This window comes from Argiope bruennichi, chromosome 2 (assembly GCF_947563725.1).
Source record: "Argiope bruennichi chromosome 2, qqArgBrue1.1, whole genome shotgun sequence".
Lineage (NCBI taxonomy): Eukaryota > Metazoa > Arthropoda > Arachnida > Araneae > Araneidae > Argiope > Argiope bruennichi.
The window spans coordinates 57,979,814-58,001,392 of record NC_079152.1 but is presented as its reverse complement, the minus strand read 5'-3'; the positions used below and the strand labels follow the sequence as shown (position 1 = coordinate 58,001,392).

The following is a 21,579-nucleotide window of genomic DNA, read 5'->3' as shown; positions in this document are numbered from 1 at the left end:
TTATAAATGTAATAGACTTCTGCAAAAATGTGGTTATGTGATGTAGCAACTGTTATTTGATAAATATTAAAGGATGTTGTAAATAGCACTTTTTTTATTGGAACCTGCTCTCTTGTAGCAAGATAGTCCATTCATGTCTTGTACAATATGAATATTTAGAGTACTAGTGGAAAAAAAATTAGCATTAAGGATGTGAGAAATGAATTTGTTTTATTAGTTTTTTCGGTATGAATATGTATTTATGTCTTGTTGAAAAGGAATATGAGAGCAAAACATTTTTAACCTGGAGTGTAAAATGTATACAGTTTGTGTAAACTCAAGTAAACATTTTAATGTGGAACTGTTCAATTGTTTTATTATTAAATACCTTAAAATACAATAATATTTGAATTTCCACCTTGAAAATTTCAATTTTCCACAATTATTATTATTATTTTAATATTTTAACAAGCTTACATAAATTAGCAAAAAAAAAAAAAAAAAAAAATAAGCAATTCTGTAAAGTTTAGTTATAACAAATAGTTTCAAAAATTTAAATATAGTATATTATCACATTTATAAAATTTTCTTTTTGGGAACTATTCGGAGACAAAAAAAAATTTTCAATATTTACACATTATTAACTAAATGACCATTAAGGAAAGAATGCCATACCACAAATATATTATAATCAAAGCCAAAATAAATAAAGGGTTTTAATGAAATGAGATAAAATTTCATAACAGTTTTTTTCTTGTATTTTGAAATATCACAGTTCATTCAGTGATATGAACAAAATAGATAAGATTTTTTTTAGAATAAAAATTAGAACTTTATTATACTGATATAAATACATCTATTAAATATTTTTCCAAAGCTTTATACAAAAAATATACTGCATAAAATATGAGAATAAAAGAATTAAGTGCATTGATAATTTTCATTCTAAGTGAAAAACTACAATGAATGAACAGATGCTTCATTTTGATGCTAAGATAGAATACAATTCTTGTCTCTATTCTCTTGATTCTGAAAACAAAAGAATTGCATTTTAGTTTTAAAATGATAAATTATATATTTCATCATTGAATATGTAATACTTTTAATAGTACATGTTCTTTGTAGTTTTATAAACAGACATAAAATTTCTTGACTTGGAAGCAAATAATTACGATTTATATCACTACTTAAGCAATAACATTGCACAACCACCAAGATTTTCTTAATTTTAAAATCCAAATGAAAAAATACAGCTCATTATATTTTAACACTTAAGACACAATTCCAATGTACGTCTGCTTGTATACTATATAGATACAGTTTCAAATAACACTGCATGCTAATGCTCTAATCTATACAAATATGGAAATTTAAAAGTATACATGTGCCTTTGATATATATAATTATTTAATGCTTGGATAAATCTTTAAATTTATTGCTTATAAATATCACAATGAATGGGTTATCAATTTTAAAGCTTGATAATAGCAAACAGGGATATCATAGGTCTCTTTTTTTTAGGGGGTTATATTGTGAGGAATATGGTCATTTCTGATTAACTTAATATTTTCATATGAAAGCTGGAAGACATGTAAAATTTAGTGCTGTATCAAATGCAATCAAGAGCCAGAAAGAAAAAGAACAAAAATGAAAATATTCAGAAAAATTATCGAATAATAAAATGAATTTCGTGATTGAATATGAATTCAAAAAAGAAAATATCAAGAAAATTATTTTAGTATTAGTAGAAAATTATTTTTAATTTACTCTATGGTTTTTCAAATTCACACTATTTCAATTCCACATTGCAAATATTATCTAATGCTTCTTAAAGACTCATTTCAGACTGAATATTGTTGAAAACCAAATTGAATACATTAAATCATCTTTCACAATACGGCAAATAAATAAATGTCAGAAAGCAGTTTTGAAATAGAATGTTAAATATTTTTGTAATTTAAATGAGACATTTGATTGATATATACACACTTCTAACATATTTAATTCCACATTACAATATTTAAATTCTTTTACTGTATTAGTGGAATTATTATTTCTCATTGCTGGAAACACAAAATTGGTTTTAGAAAGATTCAAATACCAATGGTCTAGATTAAAATTGTTGAAGTTATAGTAAAAATTTTAATTATTCTATTACTCTTATGATTTTTTTTATTATTTATTTATGCATTTTCTCTCAACATTTTCAGTATACAAAGAGTTTTTACTAGAGTATCATTATGTATAAATAACAGTGATCGCAATCCTAGTTCAAAAATTGAGAATGATGTTCTAAAGGTCCTATGTTATGTCCATTAAGTTAGAATATTAAGATAATACATATTTCTAGATATATATAAAAAATTGAGAATTAAATAATATAGAAGCAAGATGAGTTAAAGAAGTATGTTATATTCATAGTATTTTTTTATATATTAACAAAACCAAACAGATAATTTTGCAAGTTTATATCAAATCTTAAATTATAATTATATTCTCCAATTTTTGATCTGAATTGCTAAATTATGACAGTCTACCAATCTCCTAAAAATTTATACATTTCTCATAGTAAGAAAATCTTTTTCAGAATATACAGTTCATTAATATGCAGTTTGTTTATCTCTTTTTAAAGACAGAAATGGAGTTATACAAAACCTCAGCAAAACAATCACATTTTATAATTTATTTCAATACTAAATACTTTTGGCATGTTGCCGATCTTACAGTATAAATTTTGTGTTTCATTTCATCTAAATCTCTTACACTTATCTTGATATTCAAAGATTTCATGTTTGATTTCTAATTGTAAACATTATGCCTCAGCTAAGTATGAGTAAGCATGATATTGTGATAGGTATTAAAATCATGTTGATTTAATAGTCTTAAGCCTGTTTTGTCCATTATGAAAGCAAATTTTCCTAACAGAATCAAGTCCCATGGCATTACAGTCTCATTAAATACATACAAACATCCAAGTGATCTTGCTGTGCATTGTCTTTCAAGGTACTATAACTTCTTATTTGATTTCAGATAAATCATTTAGATATAACTTCAGGTACATACATTCCTTTAAATTGTCTGACATTAATGCCATGTTATTTTAACTGTCTTACTTAAATTTTTCTTATTGTATGCACAATGGAAACAGTTCCATAGTATCATATCATTATGAAAAATATAAATATACAATTCATCTAACTTTGCAATATTGAAACTTCCCTTCATTTAAACAAAATCCCACTTCTCTAGCTTTCAACAACAGTAGAAAATCATGCGATTAAATATTTCATAAAACAACGAAAATTATTTGAATTTCAAGGCCACAATGCAAACTATTGTTGGAAATCAGGAAAAAAATATTTTTCAAAAACTATCATAATTTAGAATAAATTTGAATGACTATTAAATTGGTATCATTAAAAAGATGATCTTTTAAATTTTGAAACAAAGTAAAATCATTTTTATGCAATAGCATTTTTGGAAGTTATCAAGGGAAAATACCAAAATTTCTTTTAATTTTTTAAGTAATTATAATTTTAAAATAATTGCTCCAATGTATACATTTTCACCATTTAAGAAGTTCCTACTCTTAGGTGAAGTTCATTACTCTTTCCACAGCAAAGCTTTGGTTGGTTGATATTTCATAACATGATAATTGGCACACCAATTTTCAATTGCGGCATTCTGGTGACATCCCTGGCACATCAATGAATTAAAAAATTTGTTAGATAATTGGCTGCTTTATCTTCTTTCCTAACATTAATGAACCTGTATGTGATTGCCTCACTTTGAATGTTAGACTGAATATATTATTATGTTCATAGATATCTTGGTTCTGGGCCATAAGAATAGTTCATTCACTCAGCCAATTATGATACATATAATTGGTTTGACTATAGGGAAATACTTTTTTACTCAATTCTTTTACTAAATTACAGAAATCATGAAGGAATAACATTTGTTCTGAAGTCAGATCAACCATCACCTTTTCATTTCTAATTTCTAGCAATGGATATGAAAATGTCTCAGCCCTGATTGATCATTTGCAGCCTGCAAGCAATATCAATGCATTCCGAAATGCTCTGATGTTTCCATGCAAATCATGCAATGATCAACCAACAATATTAATGTACAAAAAAAAAAACTTTCATTGTGTGTTCATTCCGAACAATAATGTTCATATGTCAGATGCTTTGAAAATGTTGTATATGGCAGTTTTGATGAATAACATGTTTAACAGCAATTTCAAAATTGAATGAACAAAGAACTAAAGCTATGTCATTCCGGGATCAAATTGTTACCAGAATCAGTCTAATAAGGAAAGTTTTATCAGTTTCTTCTAGCAAATCTAAGATTTCTCCAGCATTCTTGTTCACAGTTTGAGTTATTTGATCGTAAATGCCTTTTTTTCTCAAACTTTAGTTTAGGAATATTTGACAGCACATATGACAAAAGCTCACCTATGCAATAATTTTGTTTGTGATGCAATTCTGCAATGAATGAAGAAGCAACATATTGATTTGATAGCGACATTAACTACTGAATGAAAACTTCGTAAGAAATTTCTAAGCATAAATCTTTAATCATTTTCAGTACTTCATTGCAGATTTCTGCTGAGAAATCCATGTTCATAATTTCAACTTTCCTTGCATATTCAACAGAAAATATCTTCAGCCATGTGTGATTTATATTTTTCCCATAACTCTACTGGAAATGAAGGAAAGCGGGCAAGCATAATTGCAAACAATACTTCAATATAATGCAAGTGGCATTAATTGATGCATGTTAATATCAGACATTCTCCAATAAAATCAGAATTTAAACATGCATTGCAGAAAATGGCATGTGTAACGCTGTTAACAATTCTCAACTGCAGGAAAAAACATTGTACTGAACACATTTAACAACAGCATGCACGGAAAGAAGTTTTCATCTTGGTTAGGATGCACTGCATGTCAATTTAGTTTCTTTGTACATGCCAGGTTATATAATATAAAACTGCAAAACAATAAAAAAAGTACAATTTTCTCAGTTACCAGAACCTACCTAGTTAATATCTAATATTTAATGGAAAATATTGTTATTAAGGTAATTCTTCTAAATTAAATCAGATATTAATACATTAATTCCTGATGAATTAATTTTACAATTTTAATCAATAAAATGAAAAATGAGTTTCGAAATATTTTACTTTTTATACATATAAATAACCAAATTTTTTTTTTTTTTCATTTAACATCATTTTTAAAGAGATAAAAAAATTGTAACACTTTTTTAAAATAATAATTTTATTGGAATTTTTATACGAAGTGCGATACGAGTATATTGGGGGGGGGGATCATCTCCAATTCAGTATTTTATCAATGTCATCATCTCTACTCAAGAAAAAGAAAAATGCTAATTTTCAACAAAGATTAATTTTTTCATTTGTGGAATGAGAGGAATGATAGAAAGTAATAAATTTTATGTTGAATATGGACAAAGAGATACAAATGGAGTGAAAATGCATAATATTAAAAGCAAGAAATATTTTTCCAACAATTTAATAAATGATTACCAACAAATTGTAAGTTTGTATTTGAAAGAAATGGGACATTTTGTAAAATAAAAACTGTTTATCACATGCAACAATGGCAGTATTTTAACTTACATAATATTAAATACAATGGTGAAATTCTGATAACTAATATTTGCTCTATATTATCTTTCAATGAGTCATTCTAACAAGTAAAAGTTTCTTCTTTCAGTTTAAAACTTTAAAATTCTTTTGAAAAAATTACAAATAAAAATAAATATAATGCAATAAAAAAATATGTTATTACAATAAATTTACTAAATTTTATAAATTTCTTGCAGATCATAGCATTTATTTACTAATATTTCAATAAAAATTTATTTCATAGCTAATTTTTAAATACTGGCAAATAACCCATTAAAAAACTACTAAAATGTTAAGACAGTAAAATTAACTCAACACTTTTAATATATTATATACACCAAAAAAAGCTTCAATTTTGTTAACATTTAAAATGAAAACTTACTTGAAGAACTCTTCTTTGATCACAATTAGCCAAAGATTGTGCTAAAAGTCGATCTTCCTCCTCTTGTATGCTTCTGAAAAAAGCAAAGCACAAAGTCAAATTTCACATAATGTTTTATTTCAATCATTAAAAATAAATCAGAAGTTCATTCAATGAACATATAGGATTAATTTCTTACACCAAACTAAATGTCTAAAATGAAAAGAATTTTATTAAATTGAAGCTGATGGGATAAAAATTATATTTCCAACAATTCAAATTAGCAAAAAATAGACAGCTAGAAAAGGCAACTTTTAAAACTAAAAAAAAAAGAAGAAAATGGCAATCAAGTTTTTATTTTTAATTATAAACAATTTTAAAAGTAATTTCAATAAATAAATAGGCAACTTTATTATAGAAAGAGTAACATTAACTATTAAAATAATTATTATTTCCCACCATACATCAATCTATATAAATAAAACAGAAGTGTTTTTTTCTTTCTTTTTTGTCCATAAAACAATTGATAATTAACAGTTAAATAGTTTGTTATTAATTAAGAACATTCAAAATTTTTTCAATGAATGAAAGTCAAAACACAGGAAAGAAGTATTTAAATAAGATTGAAATTACCATATGGATATTGAAATCTTTTTTTAATTTCACTATTAGACTTTAATGTTTGATACAGATAGAAATTTATAATTAAAAAAGATGTTTTCATATCTCATGATGCAAATGTATATTTAAAACCTATGCACAGTTTTTAACTAACTATTACATCATCCATCAATAACTATTAATAATTCATTGAAAAAAAATGAATTTTCAGCTTTTATTAAAAATTATTTAAGACAATATGTAATTTTTCAAAAAACTAAAATATATTAAAATTCTTTAGCAACAGTAATTTCATGTATACCAAATAATCTTTTGATCAAAAATAAGCAGTTTAAAAAGTACTTGTTTATTAATTCATCAGGATTCTTTCAAATGCTAATATTAAATATACATTTATTTTCCAGCATAAAATAAGTCATCAAGTAGCTTTCATCAACTGAATTTATATGTACTAACTTTGACCTTTGTTGACCTTGAAATATTTGCTATATTATAAGTATTTCAAATTGTACTCATAAACACTGAAGCATAATCAAAGTTTTAATAAAGTTTTTGAGAATAGTAAATGAACAATTTTTCATAAGTAAAAAAAGTAACTTTATCCAAAATATTGACGGATATATCAGCTAGCTATTTGATAAAACTTTAAAATAAACAGTGGCAACTTACTATTACTGTGTTCATTTTTAAAAAGTGAGAAACTTTTATTGCTTTTTAATTGATTTCATTGAACAGTAGCCAATTTTAATTTTTAAACAATTAAAGGTTTAAAAAAATCACACAGTAATGATGGCAAAACAAGAGATGGATATATTTAACTCATGGAAAAAATTAAAAAAATACACTTTTTTTTAAAGTTTTTAGTTTTGACTTTGAATGAACTAAAATTAAATTCAAATTATTGACATTATTTTAAAGTTATATTAATAAGAAATTAAGCAAACAAAGAAAAATTCGAATAATGGTAAATTCAAATGTTTGAGTTACAACATTCCACGTTATTTATATATCAACATTTGATATAACATTCATCAAAATGTTTGATAAAACTTTTTAAAATAAGTATTTTTAAACACAGGCATGGAATTACTACAAATTCAGCAATTTTGTTCATTCTTAGTTTTTCAATTTTAAACAGTTTTTAGGTGTGTATATTATTAGTTCACATTTCTGAATTAATTTCTGAATACTTTCTTTCATTTTGGTTTGGATATGATAGCAGAATTCTAGAAATACATAAATTTTAATACATTTTGAACAAATTAAATCAGTTTATGCAAATTCTATTAAAGATGAAAATGTAAAATTTTAAGACTAAACATTAACATAAAATTTAATTACTTTTTTGAAACACTAACTGATACTGAAAACTGAGCAAATGCCAACACAAAAATAAAAGTAAATTTCTAAATTGTTCTATAATTTTTTCTACTATTACTTATTTATCAGATATAATTTCACATTTTTGTAAATAAAATATTAGAACAGTTTTCATTTTAAATGGCAATTCAAATTTTTATTGTTATTAATAATAATACCAAAAGAGAAAATTAAAAATGCATAATAGCATAATATAGCTGTTTGCCAATAATAGTAAGCAATAATTAAAAATATTTTATATTATGTAAAAAAATGATTCATTACCATAAAAAAATTATAAATCACCAATCTTTTTTCTCCACAAATTCCCAAATAATACCCCCTCTTAAAATTTTTTTTAAGAGGGGGTATTAATTAAAAGTAAGAATAGAAAATAATTATGGTCATATTAAAAAAAAAAAACTGGCAGATTTTGAAAAACATTATTAAAATGTAACTTGGGGAGGCTTTCTTTTCTTTTTCAAATAGTTTCTTTCTTCTTTTTTAAAAAAGAAATAGGAAAATTTGGACTTTTTGAAATTATATTGCATGTTTGGTTATAGATATGTATATCCTATTTTCAAAAAGTGGCTAAAAATATCCTATTATACTACTTTTATAAATGAGTATTTTATTTCAATCAAATTTTAAAATATAAAAAGTCAAGAACTTACCTAGGTCTGGTTTCATTCAATGATTGTTGTAGGGCAAGGGCTAAGGCTTCATCTTCAGACTAAAACATATTTGCATCAATTATAAAATAGCAGAGGTTAGAGCTGTCTATAAATATCAAAATATTATTTCTGCTACAATAAAAAAAAAAGAAAGATTTTAAAGCCTCTTTCCTTCTCTTTAAAATACAAATACACACTATTAAATTTTTAAGAGATTCTCATCACAAAAAAAAAGTCTTTGTTGTTTACAAGTAAAAAGGGTCAATATTTCCATTAATAACAATTTATGTAAGACATTAATATAAATTCATGAGTTGAGAAATTTCTTTTCAGAAAAAAAAAATTATGAATAAAAATTAAGAACTTGAAATAATGGTCCAAATTTTTAATTTCTAAATTAATCACACTCTCCATTAATTTAAAAGAATTACAGGCTATCCTTTTTCATACCGATATTGACTTATTAAAAATAAATTTGTTATAGTTATTTATTATTTATGTTTTTGTTTTGTTTTTCCCATTATTTTATAATGTTTACTTAGTCATGAAAATCACAAAATCCTGAATTCAAATTCATCTAGATTGTTTTTTTGTTTGTTTTTTTAACTTTTTATCAAACTTTACGAAGAAAAAAAACTGAATTCACAAATTATAGAATATATTGGAAAAAAAAATTAAATATATTACAATAAAATATTCAAATTAATTTGAAAAATTCTAAATATTCAGATCTAAATCATTTAAAAAATAAATGTACTTTATTTTTTAATGTCCCCAACATACCCATAAAATATATAAGAATATAAAAAATATACAATCATAAAAAATATGAATACTATAATATATACAATTTTTTTTTTTTTTTTTTTTTTTTTTACAAAGGTAAATTGATCTTGAATTTCAACCATGTAAAACCTATGCTTGAATTTGCATTTTAAACAAAGATTCAATTCAAGAGGAGTGTTTAAAACATTAGACAGGAATTAATGAAAAAAGCTATTTGATGTCATCTGTTCCAAACAACAACAATAATAATTTGCAACTTATAATTTTTATGTAAGTCGTCCTGCATATTTTAGCTATGAAATTATGGGGGGGGGGACATATGTTATGCTTCACACAAGTACAGTTAAAAACCGTTTACCACAAGTATGCATATTTCCACAAATATCAAAAGTGTTTAGTTTAAACTTTAATTTTAAGCTCGTATATTGTAATTGCTGGTCTGCAAGTTTTATATAATTTGGCATGCTATGGAAGGAAGGAAAAAAAAAGTAATCAGGGATTAAAAAGTATGCTTTAAAATAATATTTTCTTCAGTGGAAGTGCTACTTTTATGAAAATGAACATATATATTGCACAGAATAACAAAACTATTGACAAAAGTTAGAAATTAATATCAACTTAATAAAACAAGTTAATCCAAATTATTTTATACATTAATTCCCCAAATGCCCTTATAAGTAGTCAGTAAAACACAAGAGTTCAAATACATCCTCTACAAGAAAAAAAATCATTAAAAAATGTATCCAAAAGTTTTAATTCGATAGTGCATCATGTGACAACCAACTGTTTGTGCATCACACTAATAACATTAATTTAGTAATACCAATTTAACTGTAATAACTATAACTTATCATACCAAATAAAAGAACAATCTTCAAGCTATACTAGTAAAATAGAGAGAAATTTTGATTATTAGTTATTTGTGCAATGTAACAAAATTAATAGGCGAAATTAGTCCAGTTATTAAGGCTGAGGAGTGTCTGGTAAAGATTTTATTTCATGATATGTGCAGAAAATATAGACACAGGGAGTGGGGAGAGACAGCCAATCATTAATTACACATTTAGATATCATGAACTTTCAAATAAAATAGGCAACATCCGCACTTGGGCCTGAAGGAACTATGTCATGATTATTTTCTATTAAGAATACACAGGGAAGTAGTGGTTTTGATATTGCTCTCAAAAGTGAAAAGCAATGATAGAAGCGATTATTGATGACATAGTTGGGGGTCATCAGCTTTCTGGTTCTCTGATTCTGTCAAAGATTTTAAATATACAGATAACTATTTCAAATCAATCTGCTTTGAAGTATTTCATAAAATGCTACACAAAAGTAATTTTAAATACTTCTAATTAATCTCATTTTTATAATTGTGCACTTTTATTAAAGTCTCTTTAAAACTTTTCAAATTGTTGAGAACACTTTTGAAATGTATATACACTTTTAATTTCCAACAAGAATTAATATATCCTTTTCAGAATACTGAAATATTATAAAATAAATATATGTTATAAAATTGGTTTTAACATACCAGTCTACCATGAATTGAAGTAACAGACACTTCTGGTAGAGAAGATGCTGCAGGCTTTTTTTCTACATCAGAAGAGCAACTCTGACTAGAAAACCAACTGAATTTTGATTTTTTGGAATTCTGAATCCTTGCTATAGCTGCAGCCCTGCAATAAATGAACTTATGCTTAATTCTTAACTCAATACAAATTACACATAATCCTCTAATATTCGGTTATATTACTTTATAATTAAGAATGCAAAGTTTTAGCTTGAAATAATTTTATAATAATGCAATAATTTAGATAGACATATAGCTGCAAGTCTTATTAAACATCTAAAATTATTAAATTTAATAATATTATAGGCTTAAAGCAAGAAGCATCCAAACTGGATTACACAAAAGAACAATTCAACACATATTGCAATCTAGAAAGAGGGGGGAGTACAAATAAGAAATAATTTAGCATTCATACCTGAATTAAATTAACATAATCATAATGAAGATAACTAATTATTTAAAAAAAACAATTGAAAATAATAAACAATACAATAAATAATTATGAAATTTTCACATAAATTAATTTAAAGTTAAATTTGGAATAATTTGACATAATTTTTAACATTTCTTTTTAAAACTTTTTAAACATTCTAACATTTCTTTTTAATGTGTAAATTCTCAAGTTTTATGTAAGAAGTAGATCTAGAACATTTATAAAAATGCATTTAAAAATCAATTCTAATCATATTTTACACTAAGAATAGCAGGAAAAATTACTTCATAACTTTCAGAGATAGATAGATAATAGTGCAATAGTCCAAATAATTTCAAGAAAAAAAAAATGTTAAAAAGAATATAATTTGGAATAATTAGTTTGAAACCCTCTTGGATTCTCTTTTTTAACATCAGAAACTACTTTCAAGAAGAATATATAAGATTGCTTCACAATATATATATATATATATAACAAAATCATTTAATCACATTAACATGTTACAAAAACACAAGTAAAGATTTTAAATATAAACTTTCATTATATCATAACAAATTGCCAAAAAAAGATTTACTAACTAAAATAAAAACACTAATCAGATCTTTATTATAATTAAAAACTTGTTATTTGTAAATCTTCACTATTAATGTTTTCAAAATCAAAGGATAGCTATAAAAAAATTTACAAGCATCGAGGGAAGAAAAGAATTGGTGCTTTCAAAATTGCCGAAAAAGTGAATAAGCATGCACAGCATCTTCAAAAAGTTTGTGCTGGTGTTAGTAAAAGATAATGATTATAAAATTTTCCTCAAAAGCATTTTATTAAAAAAAATATTCTGCCGCAGTTTTATTGCATATTTCTAACTAGTTACAAAAATGTGTATCCAACATTTGCAAAAGGTTCAAAAATTGGAATGAAACTTTTTTTAGTGAAAAAAAAACTGTCAAGGATGATTTAATCTAAATAAGAAAATAAAGGTATCAATAACACTTTATTTAAATTATAAAGCAAAACTATAAACAATAAATGTAACTATGTGTACAAATTTAATATATATTCTAATATATTCTTATATTAATATATACAAGGATATTAAGTTACATTCTTTCAAAATAACATTTCATACTGCATCATTTTTTACATAGTAGCAACTACAGGTAAATAGCATTAATATGTCTTTTTGACATGAAAAACGCTTTAATTAACAAAACTGATCACTTAAAGTAAGAAAATTCAAAATAATATTTTTTAAAAATTATACCCTGCTGCTTGAGCTGGAGTAACTTTTTTTTGTTCATCACATTTGTGATCTGCTGGATGTCGATGTTTTAAGCAATAGCTCTTATGACAAATATCACATGTGATGCGAATAACCTGTTTAGAATGAAAAATAAATCAGCAAAAGAATCTGCATTAATTGATTAAAAATCATACTTTAGTACAAAACAATATTTAAGTAACATAATACAGAAGATCCGGATTTTTTGTTTTTTGTGCTTAATTTGCAGAATCTTTATCCCAGCACTTCACATATTAAACTGATAACCAGGCAATTATTTTAATCAAATAATTAAGCTCTGATACATACTTAACAACATAGCATAACATTTAAAATATACAAACCTTATTTTTAGACATATAAACAAATCTTTTTATGATTTAAATCCATGGGATTTAAATAATATATGAATTATTTACAATTTAACACAAAGTGAAAAACAGAAAAAAGTCATTTAAGTCACTCAAAGGATAATTATAAAGAACAAATGCAGTCTTTTGATGCACCTCCATGAAAATCAAAAGAAAAAAAAATTCATAGCAGTATGATGTATAAAAATAGAAGTAATTATGAGTTGTAAAATGAAAAATATGTTTGTAGTAAAAGAACTCCAATTTGGAAAAATGTCTATATATATATATATATATATATATATATATATATATATATATATATATATATATATATATATATATATATATATATATATATATATATATATATATATATATATATATATATATATATATATAATATTTTAGAAATGAACAACTGAATAGATTTTCTAATATTTTTTATTCACAAATATTATGAAGTATAAGAATACTAGCAAAGGAAGTATACTAGCTTTGATTAAATATGAATTTTAAAAAGAAATATTTAAAAAATAGTGCTTGATAAAAATTAATACTTAAGAGGAACATTGATTTATTTTTAAGGATTTATTTCTAAGAGAAAAAAAAAACTTTAAAGAAATAAATAAAATTGAAAAAATATGAACTATCAAAATGCATAAAAGAAATATTAATGATGCAAATTATTCACTTATTTTCTCAATATCATGAAGTTTATGAAAGTTTTTTAATCACAAATAGTTTATATACTTTTAAAACTAAACTGAAAAACCCTCAATATTAAGAAATGTAACATTAATGCTTTCTCATATACCATTCGTAATGCATGAAGAAAAAGGGAAGGAATTCCTACACAAATATTCCTATTACAAATAATCCATAATAAATTTAAACCTATATTTTCTATCACTGAAAAAAAGTGAATGCCTTTATATATGTATATTACCTTTATAGATTGCTAATTTGCAGTATTATTATTTAGTTTATTGCTTTGCATTTTTAAAATGTAAACAAAGTAAAAAAATTTATACATTATAATATTATACAAAAAATAATTACAAATAATGTTATATAAAATAAAGATATCAGACATGAAAATATTTTCATTCAAAGCAATAAGAGGTGTATTAATTAATAGACTTAATTTTGTTGCATAAATTTGGTTTCATAAAAGATTGAATAAATTTCAAAAAGTATAAAATGAATTCATACCATAGACAGTTAATATTTAAGGGGGGGGGGGTCATTTGAGAACTTCAAGCAGTCAAGAAAAATGCAAATTAACAACTTATAGCTGCTGACTGAAGAGATATGTAACCTAATCATGTCTATAATCTTACAGTTAAAACATTGCACAAAAATAAATTGTTCAATTTAATTGTACATATTTAATACCTTATTATTAATCATTTTTATTTACCTCTTTTTGCTTGCAGCCTTTCACATTGCATTTATTGGTATAAATCTGAAATAATAAAAAAATAAATATATTTGATGTTCCTTCACAACAAAGAAAGCTAGAATTGTAACATTTAAACATACCAAGCATTAAAAAGATATGACATAAATGAATACATGGTGATTTAAATATTATAATTGAGTTTCATAAAATGTATAGATCCAATAAATTTAGAAATCAAATGCAAAGTTTTTATAACAAAATAATAGCTTCTTATTCATTCTTTTATGGCCATTTCGGTCTATTTCTCATTTCTGTGGCTTACGACACAGAAAAAATTCATTTATTACAGAATATATTAATATTATAATTATATAATATTTTCTTTTATGTCTATTACGCATTACACTGTAATTAACCAGTATTTTTTTTAATACAAAGAAATACAAAAAAGTTAGGATGAATGAAATATAAATACAAAACAAGGTGGATTTCTGTGAATTATGAAATTATTTTTCACTATTTAAATAAATATTAAGAAAAAAAAACTCAATATCATTTTTTTTTATTCCAATTTATATAAGTAGAATTTCAGTAACATACGGATTATAAATGTCAGAAACATCATTCAATAGATTTGGCTTCCAATATATTGGAAATTAATTTTAATATACATAGAAACACAAACCTGTGTGGATCAGCATACTTTTTTGCGCATTGTCAATTTAACTTACTTTAGAATACAATAGATAAGCTTTTCAATATATGAAAATTAGAATCCATACACATTGAGAACAACATTAAACCTTTCAAATGTTTATATATTAGCTTATTATTATTATTTTGTTTAAAAGGAAGAAAACTCCTTCAATTATTTCAAATAGCTTTTATGAGATTTAAAAAAAAAAAAAAAAAAAAAACTGCATTTGAATTATTTCTTGATTAAAAGTACGAAAAATAATTCTGATCAATAAAAAAAATGAATAATATTAATAGTTAGAATAAAAATTATGTTGAAAACACTACAACGAAATTTTTAAAAACAGAGTTTAAGTCTTGAAAAATTAAATATAAAAATTTTATAAAATAAATACAAAAAATAAACATAAATATGTAATGTAATATATTATGTAAAACATGCAATCAAAAGCTATTCTTATGCAACTCTATACATAAAAAAACTGTTTAAAAATAAGAAATCCAAACTTTTTCTCCATAAGAAAAGCATCCCCTTTCAAGTTTAAATGAAGAAGCCAGACACAAGAAAATTATATAAGATTAAAGATAAATTAAGAAAAGTATATGATATTAAAGTTCTACTAAATACAAAATGAACCAAATAACTTTCAAAAAGAAAAAAATCCTATGTTTGTCAAAAACTAACACTTTTTAAGAAAAGTTATTCATCCACAAATACTGAAATCCTTTTTTATGCTCCAAATTCTAAAAAGTATAAGAAAAATCATACTATAAAATTAACAAGAATTTAGTAATCATTAAGCTTAACTGTTGATGCAATTTGCAATCAACATCATCATTCTTCACAAAGATTTAGCAGGTTTCTGTTTCGAGATTGTCAACTCTACCGTAAAAATGCTTCAATAAAAATTTGAAATTTTTTTTAAAGACAACAGATGCTTTAAATTTTATGATTCATACATTTAAAAATCTCATTTCACTTAATAAGCATTAGCTTATAAAAAAATATTCACAATGCTTCTGATAATAGAGACAAGCAGTTTCATTTCTATTACAAACCTTTCTCTTTGCTATTGCTGGATCAGCCTGGCAATCTCTGTCAATATGTTGACTAACTGCAATATCAGGTTGTTCACCTCTTTTGGATGGCACAGGGTTATTGCATAAAGGACAGACAGGTACTTGAACATCTTTTCGGAAGGCATTATCACATGAATGCTTATTGTAGGTAAAATGATCAATACTAAAATAAAGAAATCTTCAAATTAAACAAATTCTGACTATTACATAATTTTAAAAAAAAAAGTAAAAATACTACATACCAAAAGAGATTAGAACAAGCATCACATTTCATAGGCAGAAAATCTGGAAGAAAATTGGAATCTTTCATATCTAATATAAATTATTCTTAAAATTTATTAAAAAATTATACACAAAATAATTATAATAATAAGCATTCCAATATCATTCTAGAAGTCTTTCTAGTCTTTTACATAATAAAATAGCTAAGAAGAAATATCATATAAAATATTTTTATGAATTGTAAATAAATATCAATATAAAAATATACGATTTCGATAATTCAAGTTTTAAACTTGAAATTTTCCATTCATTGAAACATACATCATGAAATGTGATTTAGACTTTACATCTGTCACTAGTTCAATAAAATGTATTATTTGGACAATCAAGATTCATGAATTGAGAGAAAAAAGCTAAGATCTAAGCCATACTTGTATTACACTACACTTGGATGTGCTTTTCTTTAAAAGTTTAAAGTTAATTCAGGGAACTGTTAACTACTGATGAGTTCCCCTTTCCTATAGTTCAAATACAATAAACTCTTTCTAGTGCTATTACTGAATTTCATCAATTACAGCTTTATAATGTTTTCTTTCTAATTAAATATTAGAATTTGGCATATAAACAAATGACAATTCTAATAAAAACTATTTTTAATTAATTATATTATTTAGCTACAGTAATGTTGTGTCATATCAGCTATTATTATATAATGAAAAAAATAAAATATGCAACAAGCAAGAAAGTCAAAAAGAAAGAATATATGTTATTCCATATGAATTCAATGCAGAAAGAAACCTTTTCTATTTTCACCAACTCAGATTTAATTGAAATTTAGCACATTTGTACTATTGATAGAAAAATATGAAATTTAACTTAGATATGTCCAGTCGTTTATGAATTAAAGAGTTCTAAAGTTCTCATAATTGGCGCTAAAAAACAGAGAATAGCATTGTTTTTTTTTAAGCTGTAAAAACTTTCTTAACTGCATTAAAAGCTTGGGGTAGGTAACATTTTACAACATTTTGTATGCTATGATATGCAAACCTATATAGATTCAGATAAGAAAAGTTCGCAAAATTAAATTTAAAAATTTAAATTTTTTCAAAAAGCACATATTTAAAATTTTTCAAATTAATCCCAAGAATAATATGAAATATTATAAATCACAGGTAAAAATATAAATTTGGAATGATAACAGATTCATTGTTAATAAAAAATTGGATCTCTTTTTCATAAAATAATGATTTTAATGAAATTTAAATAATAAATTAATAATTACAATAATTATTCTAATTATGATGTATAATTTATAATAAATAAATTTTTTAATGAAACAGTGGGAAAACAAAGAAATAATTAAATATAAATTTAATAACAATATGTAAGAACAGTGTTATATGTTAGTGATATCAGCCTGTTTAAACTGGTAAAATTGTAAAAACAAGATCAAATCAGTTTGAACTTTTTACAACTTCTAGGAATTTGCTAGTTTCACAGTTGCCTCTGGCAGTGTATCAAACAATCATTCCTGAGTGAATATAATTTGAGGTGGTTATGTAAAATATGTTAGTATTTAAAGATAAACTATTATTTAAAATTAATACTATCATTATTTTAGTATAGTAATGCATAGCAATAGTATTGCATATGCTCACTTTTATCTATGCGGAAACATTAACTTTTATTTTTCAAAAATCAAACTTTGAAAAATCCTTCTAAATGCAAGTCCACTATGTGAAAAACTCGAAGATGCTTTTCTCTACTTCTTATGGTATTTGCTGATAATAACCTCTTAGATTTCAATCATCCATAGCTTTAATTAGTCATCTGTCCCTTCCATAGTAAACAAGTTGCTCTCTTAAGATTTTACCACATTTAAACACTAGTGGCTCTGTATAACAATTTTATTTGATTTTTTCCCTAAAATGGGTAATGCACTAGTCTTGTGGAAAAAATTATTAAATTAAATATAATATTAAATAAATTATATGAAAAAATTTCCATTTTATGATTATTTGACACATTAAACAAAACTTCATCAGTTTTATAATCATTTATATAAATAATAAAAGTAAAAAGTTGATATGTGATTATTTTGCAATGCTCATGTTATTTTAAGCTTAATAAAAGAAGATTGAAACTATGAAACTATTACTTTTACAGTGTGAATTTTGTTTTATTTTCATACTTCTAGCTCACCAATTTTCAATAAACAAGTTAGTGATCTATGAAAAATAAATTAAGATTTGCATTTAAACAAAAAATCACTTCTCATTTTGTGCATCAGAAAATTTTCACAATAAAAAAGTTTCACTTCTTTTCTTAATATTAAAAACAAATTTACATGTTTCAGTATTAACATATTAAAATTTTTAGTAATATAAATAACTAGTAACATTTTTCCCTATTTATTAATACTTAGAATCCATGTCTAAAAATTAATTTTCTGCAGAAAATTACAATTATATATTGGAATTTTTTAAAATATAACATTTTAAATATAATTGGTAGCTTGCTTTTCTTTAAATTTAATATTCCTCATACAAAAGCTTATTAAATCGTAAATAAAATTAACGAACCAGAGTAAAATCATTTAAAGGTTATGAAGAATTTTATATATAACTGTTAAGAAGCATTAATTTATGATTATGCTCAAACAATGTAATTGATAATTTGTTTACAGCTATTACTTAGAACATAATCTTATAAATGCAATAATATTATAATAAAAAGAAAACTGCTTTTTTATTTTGAAAGATCTTTGTTCTGCAAAATATTCTCTCCATATATACTAGCATTTACAATTAAAAATTATTTCATTTTTTCTTTCTAAGTACAGATCATCTCATGGCCAACATCTTTCTTAAAAAGTTTTCAATAAAATATAATGTTTTTTTTTAATTATTTAGATTGAACTTATTGACATATAATTAAGTGTTTAAAATTTAGAATTTATAACTTATTTATGTGGGAGTTTAACTTCATAATAATGAAAATATGTGCAGAACAATTTCAATATTTAGTAGTTTTTCAATGTATTGAAGAAATAAACCTACTTTAATATTTGTTTTTCGTCTAATATTTGAATGTATAGAAAAACTGAAAACATATTTTTGCAGATTATGCTGCAGTATTTTAAGATCCTAAATGTTGTTGATATCTATAAATGGTAAAATAATTTTCATAAATAATAAAACTAGGAAATTATTAAAAAGCCCTAACCAAAATGTTTTAGTAGAAATATACCAAATTCAAATATAAAAAACTGATATTGTTAAGCTAAAAAGTTTTCAATTCTCTGACGTTAAATTAGATTGCATTTATGTCAGGTTTCAAATCATTCTTAGGCCAAGTTATCAATTATTAGCTATGCATACATATTATGATATTGCAAACTTTCACTCCACCATTTTTTAATTATTATGAAATATTTTCAGTCTATTTTTTAAAAGACCTTTACTATCCATTTTGTTATAATATTTTATTTTCATTTACGATGCTAAAAAATTAAGCAACATGGGGAAGGAAAGCAACACATTTAAAGTTGAATATAACTTATGAATGAAAGTATGCTTACTCATTCCTATACATCATAAAAATGTCCTTTTAAAGAATAAACTTCCAAAAGTAAAATAACAAAACTCAGTAACACCAATAGTAATTATAATAATAAGTGCTTGCAAAAATTCCCTGACCCCATGAGGTATAGCACAATAGAAAAGGAATTTTATGACATTATAGCTGTACCAACCTATTAAGCAAAAGTTTTTTTTAAAAAAATCTAGTATAGCAGTAATATCACTTGTTAAATAAAAGTTTAAAAACTATATGGTTTGTAAAGTTAAGATATATGAAAAATTAAGAATAACCAAAAAATATTTTTAACTGTACATTCCATAATACAAAAAATTACCCCGCTGAGTCAGAAAAAAAAAAAAAAAAAAAAAAAAAGGTATATCTATTAAAAAAACACCCATTATTTTTATCCTTAAAAATATTCTTGTAGGGAAAAAATTAATTCTAAAATTCTTTTAGACAAAAAATTTACTCCTAATCCTTAAAAATACTCTAGATGAAAATATACCCTTCAATATTCTATTCGAGATTAATTATGACCAAAACATTCTAAAATAAAACTTCTTCAACAGGAGAAAAAACAACTTCATTTTAATAAGATGGATAAACTTATTAAAATATTTTGTCATTTCAGAGTCATTAGAAACCTGCGATTAACTTTTCTGAATATATTTTTTAAAGCTGAAAATATTTTTTAAGCAATATTTTTAAAGAATTTAAAAATTTGAAAGAAGATTATGTGAAAAAATAAAATTTAATAATTAACAGTAAAAACATAAAAAGAATGATAAATACAAGCTTTCGGATCCAAAAAAAGATTTATATGATGAATATATTTCATCCAAGTTAACATGCAAGTTCTAATACACAAAACTGAAGTCCGTAAAAATATTGAAAAAATATTTGAATAAAATTATCGAATTTTTTTAAAAATTAAAATTCACTTATTAAGAAATAAGATAACTGAAAATCATTCATAAATTAATATTAAATACAATTAAAATATTTACTTACCTAACTTATTACAAGTTTTCTCATGGCAATGATTGCCTAAATGAGGAAATTCCATATTCAATTTTTAAAGCAATATGTGTTATCACCACAGTCACTCTAGAATCAACTAACTGAATACGAAGATGCTATGACTTTAAAATACCTAACGCTTGGAAGTATTTCGTCATCTGAAATAAAAAATGCTGAAATCATTCTAGAGAAAACAGGAAACCACTCGTAGATGAATTTGTACGAAAAGCCATGACATTTCATTAGTAAACAACAATGACGAGTTGAGTTGTACATGAAAAAACAGTTCGTGTGAAAACTGGTTTCGTTTTAACTGCGCCTTACTAGAGCAAATTCATATCCGAAATCTAATAAGTCCATTCGGTTTGAAATGCGAAACAATTTTCTGTGGCTAAGCTAGAAATTTATCTATAAAACCTAATTAAATAATATGTAGTTTATTATTTATCTTAGCAATGAAACTTTCCTGGTATCAGTAATGTCCTGAGTTAGTGCTCCAT

The 21,579-nt window shown here is 23.9% G+C and overlaps 1 protein-coding gene across 1 annotated transcript; it reads right to left on the bottom strand.

The window, feature by feature from the left end:
* Positions 1 to 786: 786 nt before the first annotated feature.
* LOC129961905 (AN1-type zinc finger protein 2A-like) lies at positions 787 to 21,327 on the bottom strand. The gene is made up of 9 exons (XM_056075532.1): positions 21,071 to 21,327; positions 16,498 to 16,540; positions 16,235 to 16,418; positions 14,498 to 14,542; positions 12,707 to 12,819; positions 10,974 to 11,118; positions 8,654 to 8,712; positions 6,021 to 6,093; positions 787 to 1,008 (listed from the first exon to the last, which is right to left on the bottom strand). The coding sequence occupies exons 1-9, from the start codon at positions 21,123 to 21,125 to the stop codon at positions 970 to 972; spliced, it is 756 nt and encodes a 251-aa protein (XP_055931507.1). The 5' UTR covers positions 21,126 to 21,327; the 3' UTR covers positions 787 to 969.
* Between the last annotated feature and the right edge of the window lie 252 nt (positions 21,328 to 21,579).